This window comes from Orycteropus afer, unplaced genomic scaffold, assembly GCF_000298275.1.
Source record: "Orycteropus afer afer isolate SDZICR_OR568_19922 unplaced genomic scaffold, OryAfe1.0 scaffold00096, whole genome shotgun sequence".
NCBI classification, from domain to species: Eukaryota; Metazoa; Chordata; class Mammalia; order Tubulidentata; family Orycteropodidae; genus Orycteropus; species Orycteropus afer.
Genome location: NW_006921683.1, coordinates 985,268 through 1,009,729, shown reverse-complemented (window position 1 = coordinate 1,009,729; position 24,462 = coordinate 985,268). Strand labels below are relative to the sequence as shown.

Below are 24,462 nucleotides of genomic sequence, written 5' to 3'. Positions count from 1 at the left end.
AGTGTACTTGGTGATACGTATGAATTTATTGGTGCCATTGTATTGTGTTTTTTGTTGTGTTATTGGCGATTTCCTTGTTCAAAGTATTTTTCTGTATTGAGCTCATTCTGTTATAAAGTATTTCTTGTCTTTTCTTGTTGATTTTGTGCTTACTAAGCCCATGTCTTTGTCTTCTTTTTGAGTTTGCTTAGGGGGCTTGTTAATTTTCTTTGTGGTTACCCTGAAGTATATTTTTATCTCCTTAAGTTTGGAACAGTCAGTTCTATAAAAACATTGGCCATTCTTCTTCTCCATTAGGAATTTTTGTAATTAACACTCTTATTCCTTCTATATGCCTCGCTGTTGGTGTTGTCTTCAGACTGTCTCCCTTATTTTATGAGCTTATTTTGAGCATCTATTTCTGGTTTGGCTCCTAAGTGGTGATGTCAAGTGTCTTGATTTTAATTTGTTGTTCTTTGTTGTGGGTTCTCTGCTGAAAAGACTCCATTTAGCATTTCTGGTAGGGTTGGTCTGGTTTTCACAAATTCCCTTAATTTATGTTTCTCTGAGAATCTCTTGATTTCACCCTTATATGTGAAGGAAAATTTGGCTGGATATATTATTCTTCGTTGGAAGTTCTTTTCCTTCAATGTTTTACATACGTCAACCCATTGCCTTCTTCTTGTATGCTTTCTTCCGAGAAATCAGAACTTAGTCTTGGTAATTTTCCATTGTAGGCAACATTTCATTTTTCCTGAGCTGCTCCCAAGATTCTTTCTTTGTCTTTGGTTTTGGAGAGCTTGATTATGATATGTCTTGGTGATTTTCTCTTGGCATCTATCCTTTATGGGGTTTGTTGAGCTTCTTGGGCAGATACCTTTTCTTCCTTTATGGTATATGGGGGGGAATTTTCTGTTAGCAAGTCTTCCACAATTTTCTCAGTGGTTTCTTTCTTTCTTTCTTCTTCTTCTTCTTCTTTTTTTTTTTTTTTGTCTCCTCTTGTTCTGATATTCCAGTGAGAAGTATGATGTTTCTTTTCATGTCATCCCATATAACTCTTAAGTTCTCTTCATTTCTCTTTAATCTCTGTTCTGATTTTTCTTCATACAGAAAGGTGTCAAGGGATTTGTCTTCTAGTTGGGAAATGCATTCTTCAGCCATTTGTAGTCTACTCTTTTGTCCTTCCACGAGGTTGTTTATCACTGTAATTTTAGTGTTCATCTTCTGGATTTCTAATTACTGTTTTTGTATGAGTTCTACTTGGGCATTTATCTCATTATTTTGTTCTTGAATGGTTTTCCTGAATTATTCTAGGGTACTGTCTGTCTTCTCGTTGATTCTGTTTGTGATTTCCTTGGGCTCTTGAAGAGTCCTATATATATATATCTTGTGAATTCCTTCTCAAAATAGTTCTATTGCTTGCTTTTATTTACAATAGGTAATTCTTTAGCCTGGGCTTTTATTTCTGGTGTATTGTCCTGCTTTTTTGTTTGATCTGAGGTTCTCTGTTGTTTTCTGGACATTTTGAAGTGCTGTCTTTAATTGTTAGTTATTCATTTAATTATTTCACCCTGATTTTATATCTCAAAATATGGAGCAGGTGTAATTTTTTGGTTATTAACTCAGGTGTACTGAGTTGCCCTCAGCTCTCTCTGTGTTGGTGGAATCACTGGTGGGGATGTGGATTTCTGTTCATTGTGAAAGGGAATTGGAGTTGGGAAGAGCAAATATTGTCCACCATCTGCCATTATTTTGTGACACAGGACTTACTGGTGTTACCTGTTGAGTGATATGTTCAGTGTAATAACTCCTGTTGCCTGGTGGCAGTTTAATGTGTTTCTTCTATTGGATGTGGCAGGGGAGAAGAGGAAAACAGAAAAAGAAAAAAAAAAAAAAAACAAAACACGACACCAGGAGAGAGTTCTCATTTTCCATGTTTGGGTGAGACAGTTCAGTCAGCACTGCTGGCACAGGCAGTGTAGTTTGTGTCTTCCTAAGACAGCTACTAATGATGACATCTTATTGTCAGTTAAAGAAGTGTGGGTCAAAATTGACAGAGACCCCAATGGGTAAAGGGCCACTATTTTCTGCTTGGATCTAGAAGCTGCAAAGAACCAGAAACCCTGTCTACTCTGTGCTAAAAAGAGGTTGTGGAAGAGTTGAGCCCTAGCCCACTGCTGTGACTCGTTCCAGGGCTCCACCTACTCGGAGGGAGTTTCTCCCTTTCCCCTATTCCTTTGTGGACTCCCCAGCAGCCCAAGCCAAGGGAGATCTTGATCTGTTTCCCAGTAAGATTCCTGTACTCACTCAGTTCCCCAGGTTGCCACTGAAAACTCCTGGTGTGGGTATTCTGAGTCACCATTGCCTCTGTGGGTTCTGTGATTTTATTTTACTTTTTTCCCTCTTTCCCTTTGGCAACCTCTTTTATATTTCTAATGAGTCCTTATCTCTGCTGGGCAGGTTCCTTTATTTTTCCCAGTTGTTTAATCTGCTCTTTTTCTCCGCCTTCACTAAATCTGATACTTTATGGTCTCTTTAGTTGCTCATAACTCCAGTATCATTATTTCTATCTGCTTTGCCTAATTACTTGGGGATTAAGTTGGTAGAGGGCACACAACATATGGATTATAGGTATGACGTCATCTTCCCACCTCCCTCTAATTTTATGTTAAAGACACAAATGAAGTCAGTTCATTGTAAAACCATACTATGAGCAGTGGGGAGCAGCAGCAAAGAATGCTAAGAATTAGCTCATGCAAAAGGTCATTAGCATTCCTCATAGGGACTAGTACCATGGTACAAGAAGCCTAATGATTTTTCACACAAGCAACCATTATCTGTTTAGAACTGAAAATGGATTGCATGTAGCAATAAAAGGCTTAACATATTAAATGTGAAAATGGAGATTTTGATACTCCAGTGATTCCTACAATTTACTATTTGCAATACTGACTTAATTATATCACTAAAATTATGGAGGGTTTACAGAAAATTTAACTAAAGTATGTTAGACAATGACTTTCAATATAACATTTTGTTATAAAAGATGGACAAATAAGGAGCTGCTGTGAATTACCAAACTAAAAGCACAAGGCTCATATCATGACCACAAAGAAAACTCGGAGATACATGGAGACAAGGTGCACAGGTCATACGTAGAAATCATGGATTCTTTACTATAGGCAAGCTTTGTCACTTTATCCTTTAACAGATTCTCAATTTACTTGATTTCATATCATTAGTTCTCTATAAGTGTAGGAAGAGTTAATATTGGCTGGGCAAGTGATTTGCAGTCAACTACTAACTTAAAGATTAGCAGGTTGAACCCACCCAGAACACCTCAGACAAAAGGCCTGGCAATCTACTTCTGTAAAATCAGCCATTGAAAACTCTATGGAACACAGTTCTACTCCGATGCACATGGGGTCACCATAATTTGGAGTCAACTGGATAACAATTGGTTTGGTTATAAAGTTGCTAAAAAAAGCAAAATTAAACAAACAAATGAAAAAAAAAATTCCTTTGAGTCAGTTTTGTCTCAGAGAGGCACCATATGTGTCAGGGTAGAACTGTGCTCCATAGAGTTTCCAAGGTTGTGACCTTTTGGAAGAACAGTGCCAGATTTTTCTTCTGAAGTACCATTGTTGTTGTAGTTGTTAGGTGCCATTGAGTCATTTCTGACTCATAGTAACCCCATGAACAGCAGAACAAAACACTGTCCAGTCCTGAGCCAGCTCCACAATCCTTGCTATATTTGAGCCCATTGCTGCTGCCACTGTGTTGATCCATCTCATTTTGGGCCTTCCCCTCCTTTGTCGACCTGCCACCTTACCAAACATGACATCCTTCTCCAGGGAACAGTCCCTTCTGACAACATAACCAAAGTAGATGAGACGAAGTCTGGCCATTCTCGCTACCAAGGAACATTCCAGCTGCATTTCCTCCAGGATAGATTTGTTAGATCTTTTAGAAGTCTATGGTGTTTTCAGCATTCTTTGCCAGCACCACAACTCGAAAGCGTTGACTCTTCTTTGGTCTTCCTTATTCATTGTCCAGCTTTCACATGCATATGAGGCGACTGAAAATACCATGGCTTGGGTCAGATGCACCTTAGTCCTCAAGGACACATCTTTGCTCTTCACAACACGAAAGAGGTCCTTTGCAGCAGATTTGCCCAGTGCATCAGACATCATCTGATGTCCTGACTGCTGCTTCCTTTGGCATCGATTGTAGAAACAAGCAATGTGAAGTCTTTGACAAGTTCAATCTTTGCTCCATTTATCATGATGCTACTTATTGGTCAAGTTGTGAGGATTTTTGTTTTCTTTATATTGAGATGTAATCCATACCTCAGACTGTATTCTCCAGTCTTCATCAGTAAGTGTTTCAGATCATCCTCAATTTTGGCAAGCAAAGTTGTGTCGTCAGTGTATCGCAGGTTGTTAATGATGCTTCCTTTAATCCTGATGCCATGTTCTTCTTCATATAGTCCAGCTTCTTGGATTATTTGCTCAGCATACAGACTGAATAAGTATGGTGAAAGGATACAACCCTGACACACTGTCTTCTTGATTTTAAACCTTGTCACCTTGTTCTGTTTGAACAACAGCCTCCTGGTCTATGTTTAGGTTCCTCATGAGTACAATTAAGTGTTCTGGATTTCCCATTTTTCTCAATGTTATCCACAGGTTGTTATGATCCACAAAATCGAATGTTTTTGCATAGTCAATAAAACACAAGTAAACATCTTTCTGGTATTCTTTGCTTTGAGCCAAGATCCATTTGACATCAACAATGATATCCCTCATTCCATCTCCTCTTCTGAATCCAGCTTACATTTCTGGAAGTTCTCTGTCAATATACTGCTGCAACGATTTTTAAATTATCTTCAGTAAGATTTTAATTGCATGTGATTTTAAAGATATTGTTCGATAATTCCCACATTCTGTGGGATCACCTTTCTTTGGAACGGGTACAAATATGGATCTCTTCCAATCAGTTGGCCAGGTAGCTGTCTTCCAAATCTCTTGGCATAGCCGAGTGAGTGCCTCCAGCAAGCATCTGTTTGTTGAAACATCTCAATGGGTATTCCATCAATTCCTGGGGGTTTGATTTTCACCAATTCCTTCAGCACAACTTCAATTTCTTTCTTCAATGCCATTGGTTCTTGAACATATGCCACTTTCTGAAATGGATGAAGATTGACCAGTTCTTTTTGGTACAGTGATTCTGTGTATTCCTTCCATCTTTTTTTGATGCTTTCTGCATCATTCAATATTTTGCCCATAGAATCTTTCAATATTGCAACTCGAGGCTTATTTTTTTTTCCTCAGTTCTTTCAGCTTGAGAAATGCCAAGTGTGTTCTTCACTTTTGGTTTTCTAACTCCAAGTCTTTGCACATTTCATAATAGTAATTGGCTTTGTCTGCTTGAGCTGTTCGTTGAAACCTTCTGTTCAGCTCCTTTATCTTGTTATTTCTTCCAGGGCAAGTTTCAGAGTCTCTTCTGACATCCATTTTGGTCTTTTATTTTTTTCTCATATTTTTAATGACCTCTTGCTTTCTTCATGGATGATGTTGTTGATGTCATCCCATTATTCTTCTGGTTTTCTGTCATTGGTGCTGAATATATCAAATATATTCTTTAGATGGTTTCTAAATCCAGGAGGGATATATTCAAGTTCATATTTTGGTTCTCATGGACTTGTTTTAATTGTCTTTAACTTCAAGTTGAACTTGCATATGAGCAGTTGATGGTCTGTTCCATAATCAGCTCCTAGCCTTGTTTTGGTTGAAGATATTGAGCTTTTCAATTGCTTCTTGCCACAGATGTAATTGGACTCCATCTGGTTAAGTCCACATGAATAGCTGCCAGTTGTGTTGTTGAAATATATTTGCAATGAATAAGTCATTGCTCTTGCAAAATTCTATCATTCACTCTTGAGTGTTACTTCTGTTACAAAGGCCAAATTTCAAATTTTCTTCTTTGTTTCCAACTTTTGCATTCCAGTCACTAGTGGTAATTAACACATCTTGACTGCATGTTTGATCAATTTCAAACTGCAGAAGAAGTTGATAATAATCTTCAATTTCCTTATCTTTGGCTTGGTGGTTGGTGAGTAAATTTGAATAATAGTAGCATTAACTGGTCTTCCTCATAGGTGTACAGATATTATACTATCACTGACAGCATTGTACTTTAGGACAGATCTTGAAATATACTTTGCGGTGATGAATATCAATCCATTCCTCTTCAAATTGTCATCTTGGCATAGTAGATCATATGGTTTTGTGATTCATAATAGCTAAAACTGGTCCATTTCAGCTCACTAATGCCTAGGATATCAATCTTTATGTGTTCCATTTCATTTTTAACAACTTCCAATTTTCCCAGATTCCTACTTCTTACACTCCATGTTCTGTTTATTAATGGATGTTTGCAGCTGTTTCTTCTCAATTTGAGTCATGCTATGTCAGCAAATTTCTGGTAATGAATACCAGAAAGATGTTTACTTGTGTTTTATTGACTATGCAAAGGCATTTGATTGTGTGGATCATGACAAATTATGGATAACATTGAGAAGAATGGGAATTCCCGAACACTTGATTGTACTCATGAGGAACTTGTACCTTGACCAGGAGGCTGTCATTAGAACAGAACAAGGGGACACTACATGGTTTAAAATCAATAAGGGAGTGCATCAGGGTTGTATCCTTTTCCCATATTTATTTGATCTATATGCTGAGCAAATAATCTGAGAAGCTGGACTATATGAAGAAAAACGTGGCATTAGGATTGGAGGAAGAATCATTAACAACCTGAGATATGCAGACGATACAACTTTGCTTGCTGAAAGTGAGGATGACTTGAGGCACTTACTGATGAAGGCTGAAGAAGAGAGTCTGCAGTATGGATTACGTTTCAATATAAAGAAAACAAAAATCCTCCCAACTAGACCAATGAGCAGCATCACAATAAATGGAGAAAAGATTGAGGTTGTCAAAGAATTCACTTTGCTTGGTTCTACAATCGATGCCAATAGAAGCAGCAGTCAGGGCATTAGACAACGGGTGGCATTGGGAAAGTCAACCGCGAAGGAACTGTTTCAAGTGCTGAGGAGCATGGATGTCTCCTTGAGGACTAAGGTGCAACTGACACAGGCCATGATATTTCCAGTCGCCTCGTACGCATGTGAGAGCTGGAAAATGAATAAAGAAGATCAAAGAAGAATAGATGCTTTTGAGTTGTGATGCTGGTGAAGAATGCTGAGAGTGCCATGGACTGCTAAAAGAACTAACAGATCCATCCTGGAGGAAGTGCACCTGAAATGCATCTTGGAAGTGAGAATGGCCAGACTTTGTCTCACCTATTTTCGTCATGTTTTCAGAAGGGACCATTCCCTGGAGAAGGATGTTATGCTTGGTAGGGTGGAAGGTCAACAAAAGAGGGGGAGGCCTTCAACGAGATGGATTGACATGGTGGCTGCGATGATGGGCTCAAGTATAGCAGGGATTGTGGGGTTGGCACGGGATCGGGCAGTGTTTCGTTCTGCTGTGCATGGGGTCGCTATGAATCAGAAATGACTCAAAGGCACCTAACAACAACAACATGTCAGCAAATGGAGGTCCTGAAAGCTTACTTTATCCATATCATTAAGTGTAGTTCTATGCTGATGAGGCAGCTCTTTCTCAGTTGTATTTTGAGTGCCTTCTAAATTAAGGGGCTTGTCTTCCTGCACTGTATCAGACAATGTTTCTAGGCTATTCATAAAGTTGCCCCAGTAGTGTATCAGACAGTGTTTCTCTGCTATTCATAAGGTTTTCCTTGGCCAATTATTTGAGAAGTGGATGGCTTCTTCCTTCTTCCTAGTCTGTCTCAGTCTGTAAGCTGTGTTGAAATCTGTGCACCATAAGCAACACTACTTGTGTTTGAAACACCGGTAGCACAGCCTCAAGCCTCACAGCAATGCACAAGCCACCACAGGATGACAGAATGACAGACAAGTTCATCTCCCTTAGCTATTGGAAAACTCTCTGCCCTCCTCTTCTCTGATTCCTACTTGGCTCCTGCCACTTTTGTCATCTGTAGCGGCATTCCCTCCCTTTCCTGCCTCTGGGGGTGGGTTCTCTCTGCTGCTCCTTACATGGCTTCTGCCGTTTCTGTTGTCCCTGGTGGCATTCCCACCCTTTACTGCCTCTGGGATGGGTTCTGTCTGCCTGAAGTGTCTCTGGGTGGGTTCAAACGGCCAACCTTTCAGTTAGCAGTCAAGTGCTTAACAGTCTGCACCATCAAAGGACTCCATAAAGTTACTAAAGTCACTCTATTCTCAATTTATTTGTGTCTAAATTTTAATTTATACTCCATCCTTGAGGTGAAATCCTATAATTTGAAACACTGTTTATATTTTATGTTCTGGGTCACTGGCAAAATAATTTCAATGGAAAAAAATCCATATTTTTAACTATACTGAAACAAACAAAAAGGACAAAGGCATGTTTTATACCTAATATAAACACATATGAGAATAAGTGGCCTAATTAGCAAATGCACTAACACAGGTTATCAAGAACAGAAAAGTAGCAAAAGTAAAGTTACAGGTTCCCAAATATTTCGTGAACTTCTCCACATTCAATTTTGGTACAAATCCACAATAAACAATTTATGGCTGGCCCAGTGTGTGACACACCCCTCTTACTCATTGATATCCATTAACATCTGTAGAATACCCTTTGGGGAATCCAGAGACAAAACATCAAGGCATAAAACAATAGGACAAGATCTAATTCCCAAGAAATATTGATTCAGTCCATTATAGAACATGAAGTTTTAGATAGGTTTAAAATAGTTTATAGCTGAATTAAAATATAGTCTCAATATCTTGGTGGTGTAGTGCCTAAGGCATTTGACTGCAAACCAGAAGCCTGGCAGTTCAAATCCACCAGCCCCTCCTCGGAAGGAAGATCAGGCAATCTACTTCTGTAGAGACACTGCCTTGGAAACCCAAGGAGGGGTTGCTATGAGTTGAATCAACTTGATGACAGTGAGTTTCTGAGTTTATCAATATCTTATTTCTTTTAGATAAGGCAGATTGAGGTGAGGAGGGGTGAATAAAGGTTAAACTCACTTCAGGGTCTCCAGTGACATCTGTAAATTGTAGTTGCGTTCCTGTTCAGGCAGCTTGGAGAACTCTACTAAGCACGGGTGTTGTCTCTTGTTGTCATCTCTAACCTGAAACAGGACCAACAATCAGTATACAATAGTCTCTAATGACATACACCAGCAAATGTAATCCAAATCAATATCACATGGGAGATGAAGGTGGAAATCAAGAACAAAAACCAGATCAGCACCCCAGAAAAACCTCTATAATCTCCCAGATGCAGGTAAAATTCGAGGTGAAGGGTAAAAATGAGCATTACCTGCCTTCTCACCTGTGTTCTTTTATTTGCACAGTTCATGAACCACCTTCCTTGGGCCTTGGTAAGCACAATATACCCATATGGTTGAATGTCTCAGATCCTTCCAGCCTTTGCCTAGATCTCCATTAGGTTTATTCTGCTTACCTACCCTAGTCTTTTTTTTTTTTTTTTCTGTATAATACAATAATCACCTTTTAACTGTTTAGATCCTTATTTATTGTGTTACCTGTGGTGCAAATGGTTAACTTCCTCAGCTGCTAATGGAAAGGTTGGATTGGAGTACACCGAAATGCTCTTCTGAAGAAAGTCTGATGATCAAGTTTTGAAAAATTAACCACTGAAAACCCTAAATAGCATAGTTCTACTGTTTTTGTTTGTTTTCCATACTAGATTGTTAAGATCAAAAGAGCAAGGACTGTGGTCTTATTCTTTGATATACTCCAAGTGCCTAGGACATGCATCCTGAATGGCAGGCATGCAACAAATTTTCTGTAACTTGAAATGAACTCTGTATCAGACGGCTATGCTAATGACTTAATTTTACTTTGTAATGATTTTTATGTCTAAGAGCCAAACTGATGTGAAAATCAATTAACAACATGACTGACTGATGTCAACTGTTTGAGGTGGCTGTGACCATTCACACACTATGAACTACTTCATGTTCTCATAAACACTCCATGACCTTAACAAAATTTGTTAGCATAATACAGGCATTTTTTCATATTAACCCTTGAAAGTATATATTAGTAATCAGACTAAATTCAAAATTTTAGGTATGAATTAATTAGAAAGATGTTCTATTTCTTTCTATTATCAATTAAGTTTGCTTTTTTCTTTTAAATCTTCTTATAGACCTAAATTGCATAAGCATTACTGTGGTAACGTCACTTAGATGACAGCCATATGCTGTCAAGGAACACATTATGAGAATAATTACTAGGTTCTATAAATGCTACATACAAAGTTTGTAAACATAAGGTTTTGTTTTTCTTTCTTTCTTTTTTTTTTTTTGTAAGAGCCATACGAGGCACACATAAACTGTTATGGAATTGTGACTTCCTCTTGGAGGTTATTATGGCCACTTTGTTTTTCCAAATGTCCTCAGAAGTCATCAAGTTAGAAGTTAAATATTCCTTTCTTTCTAATGATCAGTACAACTGAACAGGACTTTTATAGAAGCATATATACATATATATGTGTGTGTGTGTGTGTGTGTGTATGTACATATATACACATATAGATACATGCAATTCAAATTATAAATGATATTTATAGTTATAAAAGAAGAATAAAAGCTAACTGTGGTAGTTAAGGTTATGTATCTCTTGGCTGTGCCTGGTTTTGAGTGACTGGGCAGCTGGATGTAATGATTCTCCATGATGAGACTGGTAATCAGTGTCATGATGGAATCTGTTATGAGTAGCTGAGTAGGGATGTGGGCTGCTTCCAATATGTAAGAAGAAACTTTGAGAAATGTCTCTGAGCTTTTTGGCATGCTTGGACCCTGTATTTAGCCGAGTCTTCTTTTAGCAGGATGCTGTGTTGTCCGCCAATGCTGGGACTATTTCTTGACTTGAACAAGTAGTTTGCTATGTTGCTTGATAATTTTGGGATTGTGTTATTTTACTTGTCAATCTTGGGATTGTGAGCCTCAGCAGCCAGCAGCTACCTGAGTTAAGAGACACCTCCAGCCCCAGTGGACAAGGTCAAGAGGCAGACCTGAAGCCCAAAGTCAAGGGGCCCTTAACCAGCCCCTAGAGCTGGCACTTTGAACTCAGACTTCTAGTCTCCAAAACTGTAAAAGAATAAATTCCTGTTTGTTAAAGTCATTCACTGTGGTCTATCTGTTATAGCAGCCCCAGACAGCCAAAACACTAACCGTTTATATAAGCCCTGCTAGTAACAGAACCAATTGCTGTCAAGTCACCTCCAACTCATCACAACCCTACATGTATCACAGTATAATCAGGCTCCATAGGGTTTTCAGTGGCTGATTTTTCAGAAGATCACCAGGCCTTTCTTCTGAGGCAGCACTGGGTAGACTCAAACCTCCAACCTTTCAGCTAGCACTCAAATGTGTTACCATTTGCACCACCCAAGTAATCCATGTATTATCTGTTGTTACTTCCTCTTTATTCCATACACTAGAATAAATGACCAATCATCCTTCCAGGGGTCTGAGCTAAAACCAGAATTCTGACCAAATTCCCTTCCCTCTTACCCATATCCCATATTGGAACTCCAAAACAAACACACACACTCAGTGCCGTTGAGTTGGACCTGACTCATAGCGACTCCTCCTTGGGTTTCCAAGGCAGTATCACTTCAGAAGTAGATTGCCAAACCTTCCTTCCAAGGAGTGGCTGGTAGGTTTGAACTGCCAGCCTTCTGGTTAGCAGTCAAGTGCCTTAGGCACTACACCACCAGAATTCCTAACTCCAAAACATCTCCTATAATCATGTTCTCCATCCCCACTACCAGGCACATGGTTGTGAATCTTATCACCTCTCTCACTTGGGGCCCCTCATCCCCTCTCTTATGGGCTTCCTTTCTCTAGCTCTTACACACCACAGTAGAATTTCTCCCTAACACACACACATAAACATTTTTCAAACTCCCTCCCATATATTCTTCAATGCTGTTTAGCCCTTGACAAAATAAAATAATATTCTGCCAAATGCCCCCTGTGACCCTCTGTGTCAAGACTTTCCACCTCTACTCTGCACCACCAGCAAGCACCTGGTCCTTTATCCTCTGGCCATTTTGAACTAATGAAAGATGATTGCAAGTCTTAGCACTTTCCACCTCCATGCCTTCACACAAGTTGGTTCTGTGCCTAAGATACTCTCCTTCTCCATGATTTCTAGCCATGTGTACTCATCCTTCATGTCCCACAGCAAATATTACCTCCTCCAAGAAGTCTTCCATGATTTTCCCAGGAGAGACCTAAATATAACTTCTTCACTCTGTTAACACCTCCACTATAGGCTTAGTTTATTGTCTGTGTGTCTATTATTCAACTGAACTGGAAGCTCCTAAAACCTAACTTAAGGTCCAACTCTTTCCAACTTTGGGTCATCAGCAGCATACAACAAATGTTAAAGGGGCAGAGGAATGACTAAGTGGACTTGCTTGACACTATTCCATAAAATAGACTCCTCGTATAACATTCTGTGGATTATACTTCAAAATCCTTCAAAAGAAAACTTTACCATCATTGTAAAACAATCTTATTTATCATGTTGGGCATAAATTACTCCAAAGAGAAACACATTTGAATAATTCAAATCCTTATTTAAAATTTTAATACATTTATGGAATTAACCCAATTAACAGGCACATACCTTAGTCTAGACATAACTCAAAATGAGAAGAAAGAGTTGCAAATGTTCATTAATAATCAGAATGTAGAATGTACAAAGTATGAATCTAGGAAAACTGGAAGTTGTAAAAAGTGAAATGGAACACATAAAGATGGGTATTCTAGGCATTAGTGAGCTGAAATGGAGTGGTATTGGCCATTTTAAATCAGATGATCATATAGTCTACTATTCTGGGAATGACAAATTGAAGGGGAATGGTGTTGCATTCATTTGTCAAAAAGAATGTGTGTAGTGGTTAAGGTATTTGGCTGCTAACTAAAAGGCCAATGGTTCAAACCCACTAGCTGCCCCATGGATGAAAGATGAGCCAATCTGCTTCCATAAAGATTTACAGCCTTGGAAACCAAATGAGGGTCACTGTAACTTGGACTTGACTTGATGGCAGTGAGGTTTTTTTTTTTTTTTTTTTAAATCCTGAAGTACAATACTGTCAGTGATAGGATAATATCCATATACCTACAAGGAAGACCAGTTAATACTACTATTATTTAAATTTAAACACCAAATACTAAGGCCAAAGATGAAGAAATTGAAGATTTTTTTTTACCAAGTTGTGCCATCTGAAATTGAACAAGCATGAAATCAAGATGCATTGATAATTACTGGTGACTGGAATGTGAAAGTTGGAAACAAAGAAGATGCATTGGTAGTTGGAAAAATGGACTTGGTTATAGAAATGGTGCTGGAGGCCACATGATAGAATTTTGCAAGACCAAAGACTTACTCATTGCAAAGACCATTTTTCATCAACATAAATGGAAATAATAAAAGTGGACATCACCAGATGGAATACACAGAAATCAAATCAACTACATCTGTGGAAAGAGGTGATGGGGAAGCTCAATATCACCAGTCAAAACAAGGCCTGGAGCTGACTGTGGAACAGACCATCAGTTGCTCACATGCAAGTTCAATTTGAAGCCAAAGAAAATGAAAACAAGTCCAGGAAAGCCAAAATACAACCTTAATTATATACCACCTGAATTTAGAGACTATCTGAAGAATAGATTTGAACACCAATGACCAAAGACCAGAGTTGTGGGATGATAAGAAGAACATGATACATGAAGAAAGTAAAAAGTGATTAAAAACAGGAAAGGAAGAAATGAGCAAAATGGATGTCAGAAGAGACTGTGAAACTTCCTTCTTAATATTGAGTAGCTAAATCAAGTGGAAGAAATGACGATGAAAGAGCATTAGATTTAAAAGGGTGGCTTGAGAAGACAAAGCAAAGTATTATAATGAAATCTGCAAAGACCTGGAATTAGAAAAACAAATGGGAACAACATCAAGCTGGAAGAACCACTGATACTAAAGGAAAAAAATCTAAGCTGGACTGAAGGAAGAGGCAAAAAATAAAGCTCCAGGAATTGACAGAATACTCATTGAGATGTTTCAATAAATGGATGTAGTGCTTGAGGAACTTACTCATTTATGGCAAGAAATTTGGAAGAGAGCTAGTTGGTCAACTGGCTGGAAAAGGTCAGTATTTGTGCCCAGTCCAAAGAAAGGTGATCCAACATACTGTGGAAATTATCAAACAACATAATTAATATCTCACACAAGTAAAATATGCTGAAGATAATTCAGAAATGACTGCAGCATTACGTTGACAGAGAGATGCTGGAAATTTAAGTTGGATTCAGAAGAGGACCTGTAATGAGGGATATCATTGCTGATGTCAAATGGATCTTGGTTGAAAGCAAACAATACAAAAAGATGTTTACCTGTGTTTTATTGACCATGCAAAGGCATTCAACTATGTGGATCATAACCAATTATGCATAATATTGGGAAGAATGAGAATTCTAGAACACTTCACTGTGCTCATGAGGACCCTGTACATTGAGCAAGAGACTGTTGTTCAAACAGAACAAGGAGATATTACATGTTTTAAAATCAGGAAAGGTATGCATAAGGGTTGTATTCTTTCACCATACTTATTTAATTTGTATGCTGACAAATAATCCAAGAATCTGGACTATATGAAAAAGAACATGAAACCAGGATTGGGGGAAGACTCAATGACAACCTGCAACATGCAGATGAAACAACCTTGCTTGATTAGAGTGAAGATGACTGAACTACTTACTGATGAAGATTAAAGACTACAGGCTTCATTCAATATGGATTATACTTAAACATAAAGAAAACAAATATCCTCACAACTGGACCAATAAGTAGCATTATGATAAATGGAGAAAAGATTGAAATTGTCAAACATTTCATTTCACTTGGCTCTACAATAAACACCACTGGAAAATGTAGTCAATAACTCAGACATTGTATTGTACTGGGCAAATCTGCTATAAAAGACCTCTTTAATGTGTTAAGGAGCGAAGATGGCACTTATTGCCTCATATGCATCTGAAAGTTGGACAATGAATAAGAAAGACCAAAGAAGAACTGATGTCTTTGATTTGTTTGTTGGTGAAGAATACTGAAAATACCATGGACTGCCAGAAGAACAAACAAATCTGTCCTGAAAGAAATGCAGCCAGAATGCTCCTTAGAAGCAAGAATGGCCAGACTTCATCTCACCTACTTTGATCAAGTTGTCAGAAGGGACCAGTCCCTGGAGAAGGGTATCAAGCTTGGTAAAGTAAAGGGTTGGCAAAAAAGGAGAAGACCATCACCGAGATGGATTCACACAGTGGCTGTAATAATGGGCTCAAGCATAGCAAGAATTGTGAAGATGGCACAGGACCAGGCAGTGTTTTGTTCTGTTACACAGGGTCATTATGAATTGGAGCCAACTCAATGGCACCTAATAACAACAGCCTTAGTCTAGAATAATAAAGAGGATAAAGTCAGGAATCATAACTTCTTAACTAAAAGGAATGTTAGGGATGGTCTGGTAAAAGAAGCAGGATGCAATTTCATAGAGTAGGTAGAAGAATGATGGGAAATCATCTACATATTAATTTGACTTTCCCAAACTGCTGATTCTGATATAGTACCTAGAGTTGCACTTGCCCAAAAGGGTCCCTGAGAAAACAACTGTTGGATTCCATCAGAAATATTTATTAAGCACATAAATGCACATTCACTGCACCAGGAAAGGTGCTGCAACAACCACCAAGTGTTTATTTCTTCCTATCCACCCCTTGAGGCATAAAGCCCAATGTTGCTTAAATGAGCCTTGCACCAGAAGAACATTAACTTGAGGTAACTTGTGGGAAAGATGACCCTGAGGCACCATATTAATCACAGCAGGAATGTAATATATGGTATTAAACTGAACTGTATTTAACTGGTAGAAGGGGTAATAACGAGACCTTATACTTCCCTCATTTTTAAAAGAAAAAACATAACTAAGACTTCCCTGCAGAACAATCATTTAGACTATCTTAGGGGCTTAACAATAGTAATAATTTTATCTGAGCACAAGCCCGGTATAGCTGTTATTATATACTTTTTTTTTTAATCAGAATTATTTTTTAATCACCCGGTCTGTAATAATCTTTCCCTCATCTTGAATCTTATGTTGAATTTTCTGTGTGATTCATTTGGCATTTAATTCTGTAGACATTTAGAGTCCCTTTTCTCTTTTTGACTTTGATAGTTAAATAATTTAACAGTTTTACATTTCCTCAATATTTAAGAGTCAATGAGCACAAAATTAGGTACTTAATAAGTATTTCATAATTTGATAAACATGTAACTATAATTTAATTAATAAAAATATACCATTTTATGACCACAACTCAACAACCACCTTACAATTTACCAAGTCTGATAATAAAATATAGGACTTTCAGGGTAGATTAAATATTTAAGTGCTTGGCTACTTCCAAAAGATTGGCAGTTAGGATTTTCACAAAGGTATCTCACAAGAAAGTCCTGGCAACCTTCTTTGGAAAGGTCACAGCTATGGAAAACCCTGTGAAACACAGTTGTACTCTGAAGCACATGGAGTATCATGATGGCAAATGGTTTTCTGGCTTTTATAGTGAAACACAGTTCTAGACTAGAAGTTAGACAACTTGGATTCCAGATAGATTGGCCACTTATTAGCTGTGTGACTTCTGTTAAGACATTTAGCAACTATTTAAGAATTCTCAATGGCACTATTTCCAGTGGAACTGAAATAATAAGATATACTTCAGTATGCTACTATGAAAATTTAACCTAACAATCTGCATGTGATAATGTATGTGAGAATGAAAAGCACTAAACAAATACATAAGCACCACTGAGAAGTATGGAGTATAATATGGTATTAACACTAATAATAAATGGTCTTGATTGAGAGCCTAATACAATAAATTATTACCTGGCTGAAAACAAGAATTTCTATATTCAGTCAAGGATAATAAAGTACTACAAGCTTTGTAATAATTAGAGTAACAGTGCTATAAAAATGAAAGTGTTGCCATGGTTCTTGATAAAAACAGGTATATGATACACTGGGATTAAGGCATTTTTTAGAAAAATAAAAGTTTTAGTGACAAATCATAAACAAAGATCTCAACAAATGATCATTTGAACTCAATAATGATTTCTCAGTCTGTCTTATAGCTGTGGGATCAACTGTATATCTTTGTCTACAGGAATTGGACAGCTACCTAAAATTGGGCTAAAAGAAGTGAAAAACCAAGAGTAAGAAAACTAAATCAACTTATTTATTTCCATTTTCAGGTTTAACTTTTAATATCAATGAGATTTTTTAAAGTGATTTAGAAACTATGCCTATTGCTCATCTATGTTAAGTTTGATTTGAAAATATAAGTTTCACACACAACACAAATCATTTTTAACCTTCAATGAATTAATCAATAAATCCATGAAGAAATCTGCACAAAAAACTATCAACCCAATTGATTCATGCCAACACACAGCGGGATGAATAAGTTATGTTTTCAGAAAGATGTGCTGAAGGAATCTGAAAATAAATTTCAAAATTGTATACCGGACCATACTGCCAGCCAAGTTCTATTTTATTCATAACCCAGAGTTCATGGATATTCTCTGCGAGTTTTTCTCTTATCCTTTCCAGGTGAGGAGGCAGCACAATCTAAAATTAAAAGGAACACAAACAAAAATCACATTAGAAACAAATCCAATAAAATGCAGTGAAAATTGTCCTCACCATGAATTTAATTAAATAAAATCATCTCCTAAACCATTAAAATGTAAAAATATACCTACTTTCCAAGCCATCTATTCTATGAAATTTTTTAGATAATAAAATCTGAGACTATTTTGTTTTCACACTTTGCCAGGAGAATATATCAACAGAACAGAAGTTAGAAAGCAGGAAAACAGAGCTGATGGGGACAACTGAAAGACGTTTAGTGGACTAACAAAATGGGCATTTTTAAAAAAGAAAACTTGTCTCAAAGCTCTTAAACTAACCTGGCCAGCATCCATAGGCTAGGGTGAAGGCAATTCAGTGTCCAAAGTATAATGCACTAGTTCTTTGAAATTATAAATTTCAATTGCTTCTCTCCTCACCTATCTGCCTGCAGTGACTGAGGTTTTCCTAACTCTACTTTTTTCCTTTTAAAAACCAGGTGCCATCAAGTTGACCTTGATCCATGGTAGACCCATGTATGTCAGAATAGAATTGTGCTCCACAGAGTTTTCAATGACTGATTTTTCAAAAGTAGATTGCTAGGCCCTTCCTCCAACAAGCCTTTGAGTAGACTCAAATCTTCAACCTTTCAGTTAGAAGCCAAGCACACTATTTGTGCCACCTAGGGATTCTACGTTACCTTTAGTGGTTTCTAAGCACACGAACCAAGGAAATCATCTTTATATGTTCTAATTAAAAGGAAGAAGTGAAATGGCTTCTTCATTAAGAATACAAATTGGTTTTCAAGGTGAAGCGTTGTTTGTTCCTGTCTTGATAATGTCCTTGTGTTTCACTCCATAGCTATCACCTTAGCAACTGGAGGGAACAGATGACTATGATGCCCACTGATGATGTGGTATTTCCTGAGGAAGTGGTTATCACTGCTTCTCTCCTCACCTACATCTCATTTAATCTTAAATGTCCTACCACTGCATAATCCAATTGTCTCCATTAATCCATGCTGATCCTCCCAATCGAATCTACTAAAAAAATAACTTAGTTACTAGTATATGTCTTGTCCTTTTCAGAAATGGACAAAACAAACTGACTGCTGTTTTTAGGTGTTGTTGAATTGATTCCAATTCATAGTGAATCTACTAAAAAAAAACTTAGTTACTAGTATATGTCTGGTCCTTTTCAGAAATGGACAAAACAAACTGACTGCTATTTTTAGGTCCTGTTGAATTGATTCCAATTCATAGTGATCCATGTTCAATAGAGTCAAACACTATCCAGTCCTGCAACATTCTGACAATTGTTGCTGTGTTTAGCCCATTGGTGCAACCCTCTGTCGATTCATCTCATTGTCATTTGCTTTTTTGCTGACCTTGTACTTTACTAAGCTTGAAATTCTTCTCTAGACACTGGTCATTCCTGATAAAATATCCAAAGTGCTGGAGATAAAGTTTCACCAGCCTTGCTTCTAAGGAGCATCTGGCTGTACTTCTTCCAAGATGGACTTGTTCATTCTTCTGGCAGTCCACAGTATATTTAATGTTCTTCACCAGCACCATAATTCAAAGACATCAATTCTTCCTCAGTCTTCTTTCTTCATTGTTCAGTTTTTACATGCACATAATGCAACTGAAAATACCATGGCTTGGGTCAATCTTTAATTCATTACCAAACTTTTGGACCTCTTTACATGTGTGAAACAAACAAATCAAAAAAGAAAAATGTCTAACATTTGTGAAGTAATATGCTAATATGCTACCTATTAACTATGTGAACCATACTATTAGCATCTCAATTGATAAGGTGAATAACTTTCCCAGCATTCCAAAGTAGCCATTTGATGCTAGGCATGTTTACTCTAGAGTCCATGACCTCAGTATCTACCCAAGATAAAGATCAGCTAAATCATTTCAAAATAATTAATGTGTCTAGAAGAAATTAAAAACTCCAAATATACTGTATATAAAGACTATCTTAACATGAGTCTTAAACAAGTAAAATAAGTATTAAAACCACTCCATGAAAGCCAAAGTGTGAACCTAAGTATATCCCACCTGAATAGTAAACACAGAGAGGAAGTGGTATGAGTTCTGCTACATTGCAGGGATTGCAATCAGTGCCATGAAACAAAATTTATATGAATTGTTGAATGGAAAATTGGTTTGACTAGAGGAGTTGTGAGATGCCTTCAAGGGACATTACACATTAAGAAAGCAAAAGGTCATTAAGAAGACAAGAAATAAAGAAAAGACCAAAATGAATGTCAGAATAGACTCTGAAACTTGCTCTGAAATGTAGAAATGAAGATGGAAGAAGCTGAACAGAAGATTTCAAAGGAGAGCTTGAGAACTCAAAGTATTATAATGGAATGTGCAATGATCTAGAGTTAGAAAACCAAAAAGAAAGAACATGCTTGGCACTTCTCAATCTGAAAGAAATGAAAGAAAAAAGAAAGAAATTAAACTCTTGAATTGCAATATTGAAAGATTTTATGGGAAAATAATGAATAATTCAGGAAACATAAAAAAAAAAAAAGGATTGAGGGAATACACAAAGTTATGGTACCACGATGAACTGATCAACGTTCAACCATTTTAGGTGGTAGCATATGATCAAGAACCAATGGTATTTAAGAAACAAGTCCAAGCTGTACTGAAGGCATTGGCAAAAAAAAAAAAAAAAAAAAAACCTTCACGAATTAAAGGAATACCAATTGAGATATTTCAACAAATGGATGCAATGATGAAAGCAGTCACTCGTCTTCCCAAAGAAATTTGGAAGACAGCTACCTGACCAACCAACTGAAAGAGATATATATTTGTGCCCATTCCAAAAAAAGATGATACAACAGAATGCAGAAGTTACTGAACAATATCACTGTTGTTGTTGTTGTTATGTGCCGTCGAGTCGGACCTGACTCATAGCGACCCCTCCTTGGGTTTCCGAGGCAGTATCACTACGGAAGTAGATTGCCCCATCTTCCTTCCGAGGAGTGACTGGTGGGTCTTCTGGTCAGCAGTCAAGTGCTTTTAGGCACTATGCTACCGGAGCTCCAACAATACCACTAATATCACTTAAAACAATGCCATTAGTATCAATAAATTTTGTTGAAGATAATTCAAAGCTTTGCAGCAACAGCGAACCACGTGATTTTCAAGCTGAACTCAGAAGCACATGAAATGAGGAATAGCACTACTGATGTTAGATGGATCTGGGCTGCAAACAAAGAATACCAGAAAGATGTTTACTTGTGTTTTATTGCCTATACAAAGGCATTAGACTGTGTGGATCATAAAATTATGGATAACATGGTGAAGGATGGGAATTCCAGAACACTTAATTTTGCTCATGCAAAACAACCACCCATCCTAGAGGCAGAAAGGCAAATTTGATTACCACCTGAACAAAGAGGCAGTTGTTCAAACATAACAAGGGGATACTTGGGCTATTCATGCAGATGATGATTCTCTTTTCCTCTTCTGAAGTTAGGGAAGGTCAGATACCTCCCTCACACCATTTTTATACATTTTGAAGAGGTCCTTTGTGGCAGATTTGCCCAAAGCAATATGCTATCTTCTATCTTGACTACCGCTCCCATGGGCATTGGTTGTGGATCCAAATAAAATTAAATCTTTGACAACTTCAATATTTTCTGCATTTACGATGATTTTGATTACTTATCTACTTGTAGAGATTTTTGTTTCCTATATGTTGAAGTGTAATCCACACTGAAGGCTTCAGTCTTTGATCTTCATAACTAAGTGATTCAATATTCTTCACTTTCAGCAAGAAAGATTGTGTCATTTGCATATTATAAGTTATTAATGAGTCTTCTTCCAATCCTGATGCTGCATTCTTCTTCATTTAGTCTGGTTTCTCAGATTACTTGCTCATCAGACAAACTGAATAAGTATGATGAAAGGATACAACGCTGAGACACATTTTTCCTGATTTTAAACTATTCCCCTTGTTCTGTTTGAACAACTGATTCTTATAGGGGGAGGTCAGACATGCCACCACCCTCCAAACTTTTTAACATTTCTGCCAACCTCCAAACTTTTTACCATTTCTGACACCAAACATCCTTCCTACATCCCTCATATAGCACTCTCTACTTTTCAGGGTTTGATAATCTACCACAATGGCCACACAGGATTCACATAAAATACTCACAATTACTCAGTTTACTACAGAAGTAATAAGTTATAATTCAGGATCAAAAATTACTCATGGTGCAGATCTTGGATTGGGACAGATTCTTGGCTGTGCCCAATAGGCATGCCTCTCTGGCCCCCAACCTTTTGGCCCTATGGCTGCTTGGCTTCTTTCCTGCTTGAGCAAGTTTTACAAAGTTCTTGTAGCCCTGCTGTTAAGTGCCCAGAGGCATACCACTCCACCAGTAAGCCTCGAGCTATAGCTCTATATGTATGCAAACTTATGTTCACAAGGTACCCAGAGACCCTCTGCACCTTCTCCATCTGGTCTCCTGGTTCTGCTGCCTCTGCTGCCACTGCTTCTCTGACACCGCTTCTCACTTTCTGGCTGTCTCTCTAGTGTTAAGAGTTTTTACTGGCTCCTGGGTCAAGAAGGCTCCCTGCACAGGACCTGGATCCAGAGGAAACACTCTTCTCCTGTCTCTTCTTGGTGGTAATCAAATTTGCCTTTCTGCCTCTAGGATGGGTTGTTGTAAGCCTAGCAAGATGGGAAAACTGACCAATTCCCACATTAGGTTCCATACACCTTATTTGCATGATTCCATCCCCACAAGAGTATCATGCACCTTATCTGCATCATTAACAAGCTGTGCAATCTCCTTGGTGCGCCACAAGCATCACACATTAGCATAGTTCCACTCAGTCTTTTGGTAGGAGTTATAGAGACTGTGGCTAGAAGGGCCATATTAAGTAACTCACTGCACCATAGGGTATTAAAAAGCAAAGATGTCACTTTGAAGACTCAGGTGCACCTGCCACAAGCCATGGTATTTTCAATCATCTCTTATGCATGCAAAAGCTGGAAAATGAAAAAGACTGAAGAGGAATTATGCTTTTGAATTATGGTGCTGGCAACAAATATTAAATATACCATGGACTGCCAGTAGAATAAATATATTCTTCTTGGAAGAAGTACAGTCAGAATGCCCTTTAGAAGCAAAGATAGCAAGATTTTGTCTCATGTACTCTGGACATTTTATCAGGAGGAACCGGTCCCTGGAGAAGGACATATGCTTGGTAAAATAGAAGGTAAGTGAAAAAGAGGAAGACTCTCAAAAACATGTATTGACAGACTGGTTGAAACAATGAGCTCAGATATAGCAAAGATTGTGAGGATGGTGCAGAACTGAATAGTGTTTTGTTTTGTTGTACATGGGGTTACTATGAGTCAGAACTGACTCAACAGCACCTATTAACAAAAGTAAGTATGTACTTCATCTATGCAATATTACTTAAAATATAATTTTCCATCCCAGATATTAAATCATCTTAAAGTTATGGCATGATTCAAAATGAGACAACACAGCTGCAAACATCCATTTATAATTAGAAGGTGGAATGAAAAATGTATGACTCTAGGAAAATTAGAAGTTCCCAAAAATGAAATGGAATGCATACAGGTTAATACCCTAGGCATTAGTGGACTGGTATTGGCCACTTTGAATAGGACAATCATATGGTCTGCTATACCAGGAATGACAAACTAAAGAGGAACGGCATCACATTCATCATCAAAAAGGACATTCATGACCTATCTTGAAGCACAATGACATCAGTGACAGGATAAGACCAGTTAATATTACTGTTAATACTGCAAGGAATACTTGTATTCCAGTTAATACTATAAGGAAGACCAGTTAATACTACTGTTATTCAAATTTGTGCACCAACCACTAAAGCTCAAGATGAAGAAATCGAAGACTTTTACCAACTTCTGCAGTCTGAAATTGACCAAACATGCAATCATAGTTTATTGATAATTACTGGTTATTGCAATGCAAAAGTTGGAAACAAAGAAGAAGCATTTGTAGTTGGAAAATATAGCCTTGGTGATAGAAATGGCACTGGAGACTGTATGATAGAATTTCGCAAGATCAATGACTTTTTCATTGCAAATACATTTTTTAAACAAAATAAATGGCAACTATACACATAGACCTTGCCAACTGGAATACACAGAAATGAAATCAACAACCTCTGTGGCAAAAGGTGATGGAAAAGCTCAATGTCATCACTCAGAACAAGGCCTTTAGCTGACTGTGGAACAGGTCACCAATTGCTAATATGCAAGTTTGAATTGAATCTAAACAAAATTAAAACAGGTCCATGAGAGCCAAAATACAAGCTTGTGTACATCCCACCTGAATTTAGAGACCATCTGAAGAACAGATTTGACACACTGAACACCAATGACTGAAGACCAGAGGGACTGTGGGATGACAACAAGAACATGAAGAATGGAAAGGTCATTAAAAAGGCAGAAAAGGAAGAAAAGACCAAAATAAATGTCACAAGAGACACTGAAACTTTGTCTTGAACATAAAGTAGTTAAGATGAATGGAAGAAATGATGGCATAAATGAGCTGAACAGATTTCAAAGGGTGGCTCGAGAAGATAAAGTAAAATACTATAATGAAACGTACAAAGGCCTT

General features: G+C 37.6%; 1 protein-coding gene across 1 annotated transcript in view; it reads right to left on the bottom strand.

Moving 5' to 3' along the window:
* The window catches only part of RYR2 (ryanodine receptor 2), a 1,099,979-nt gene that overhangs the window by 508,347 nt on the left and 567,170 nt on the right, over positions 1 to 24,462 (bottom strand). The window contains exons 23-24 of the mRNA XM_007942720.1: positions 17,697 to 17,801; positions 9,104 to 9,207 (exon numbers count right to left, since the gene is read on the bottom strand). Coding sequence (XP_007940911.1) covers positions 9,104 to 9,207; positions 17,697 to 17,801 — 209 coding nt within the window. The remainder of the gene's footprint in view (positions 1 to 9,103; positions 9,208 to 17,696; positions 17,802 to 24,462) is intronic.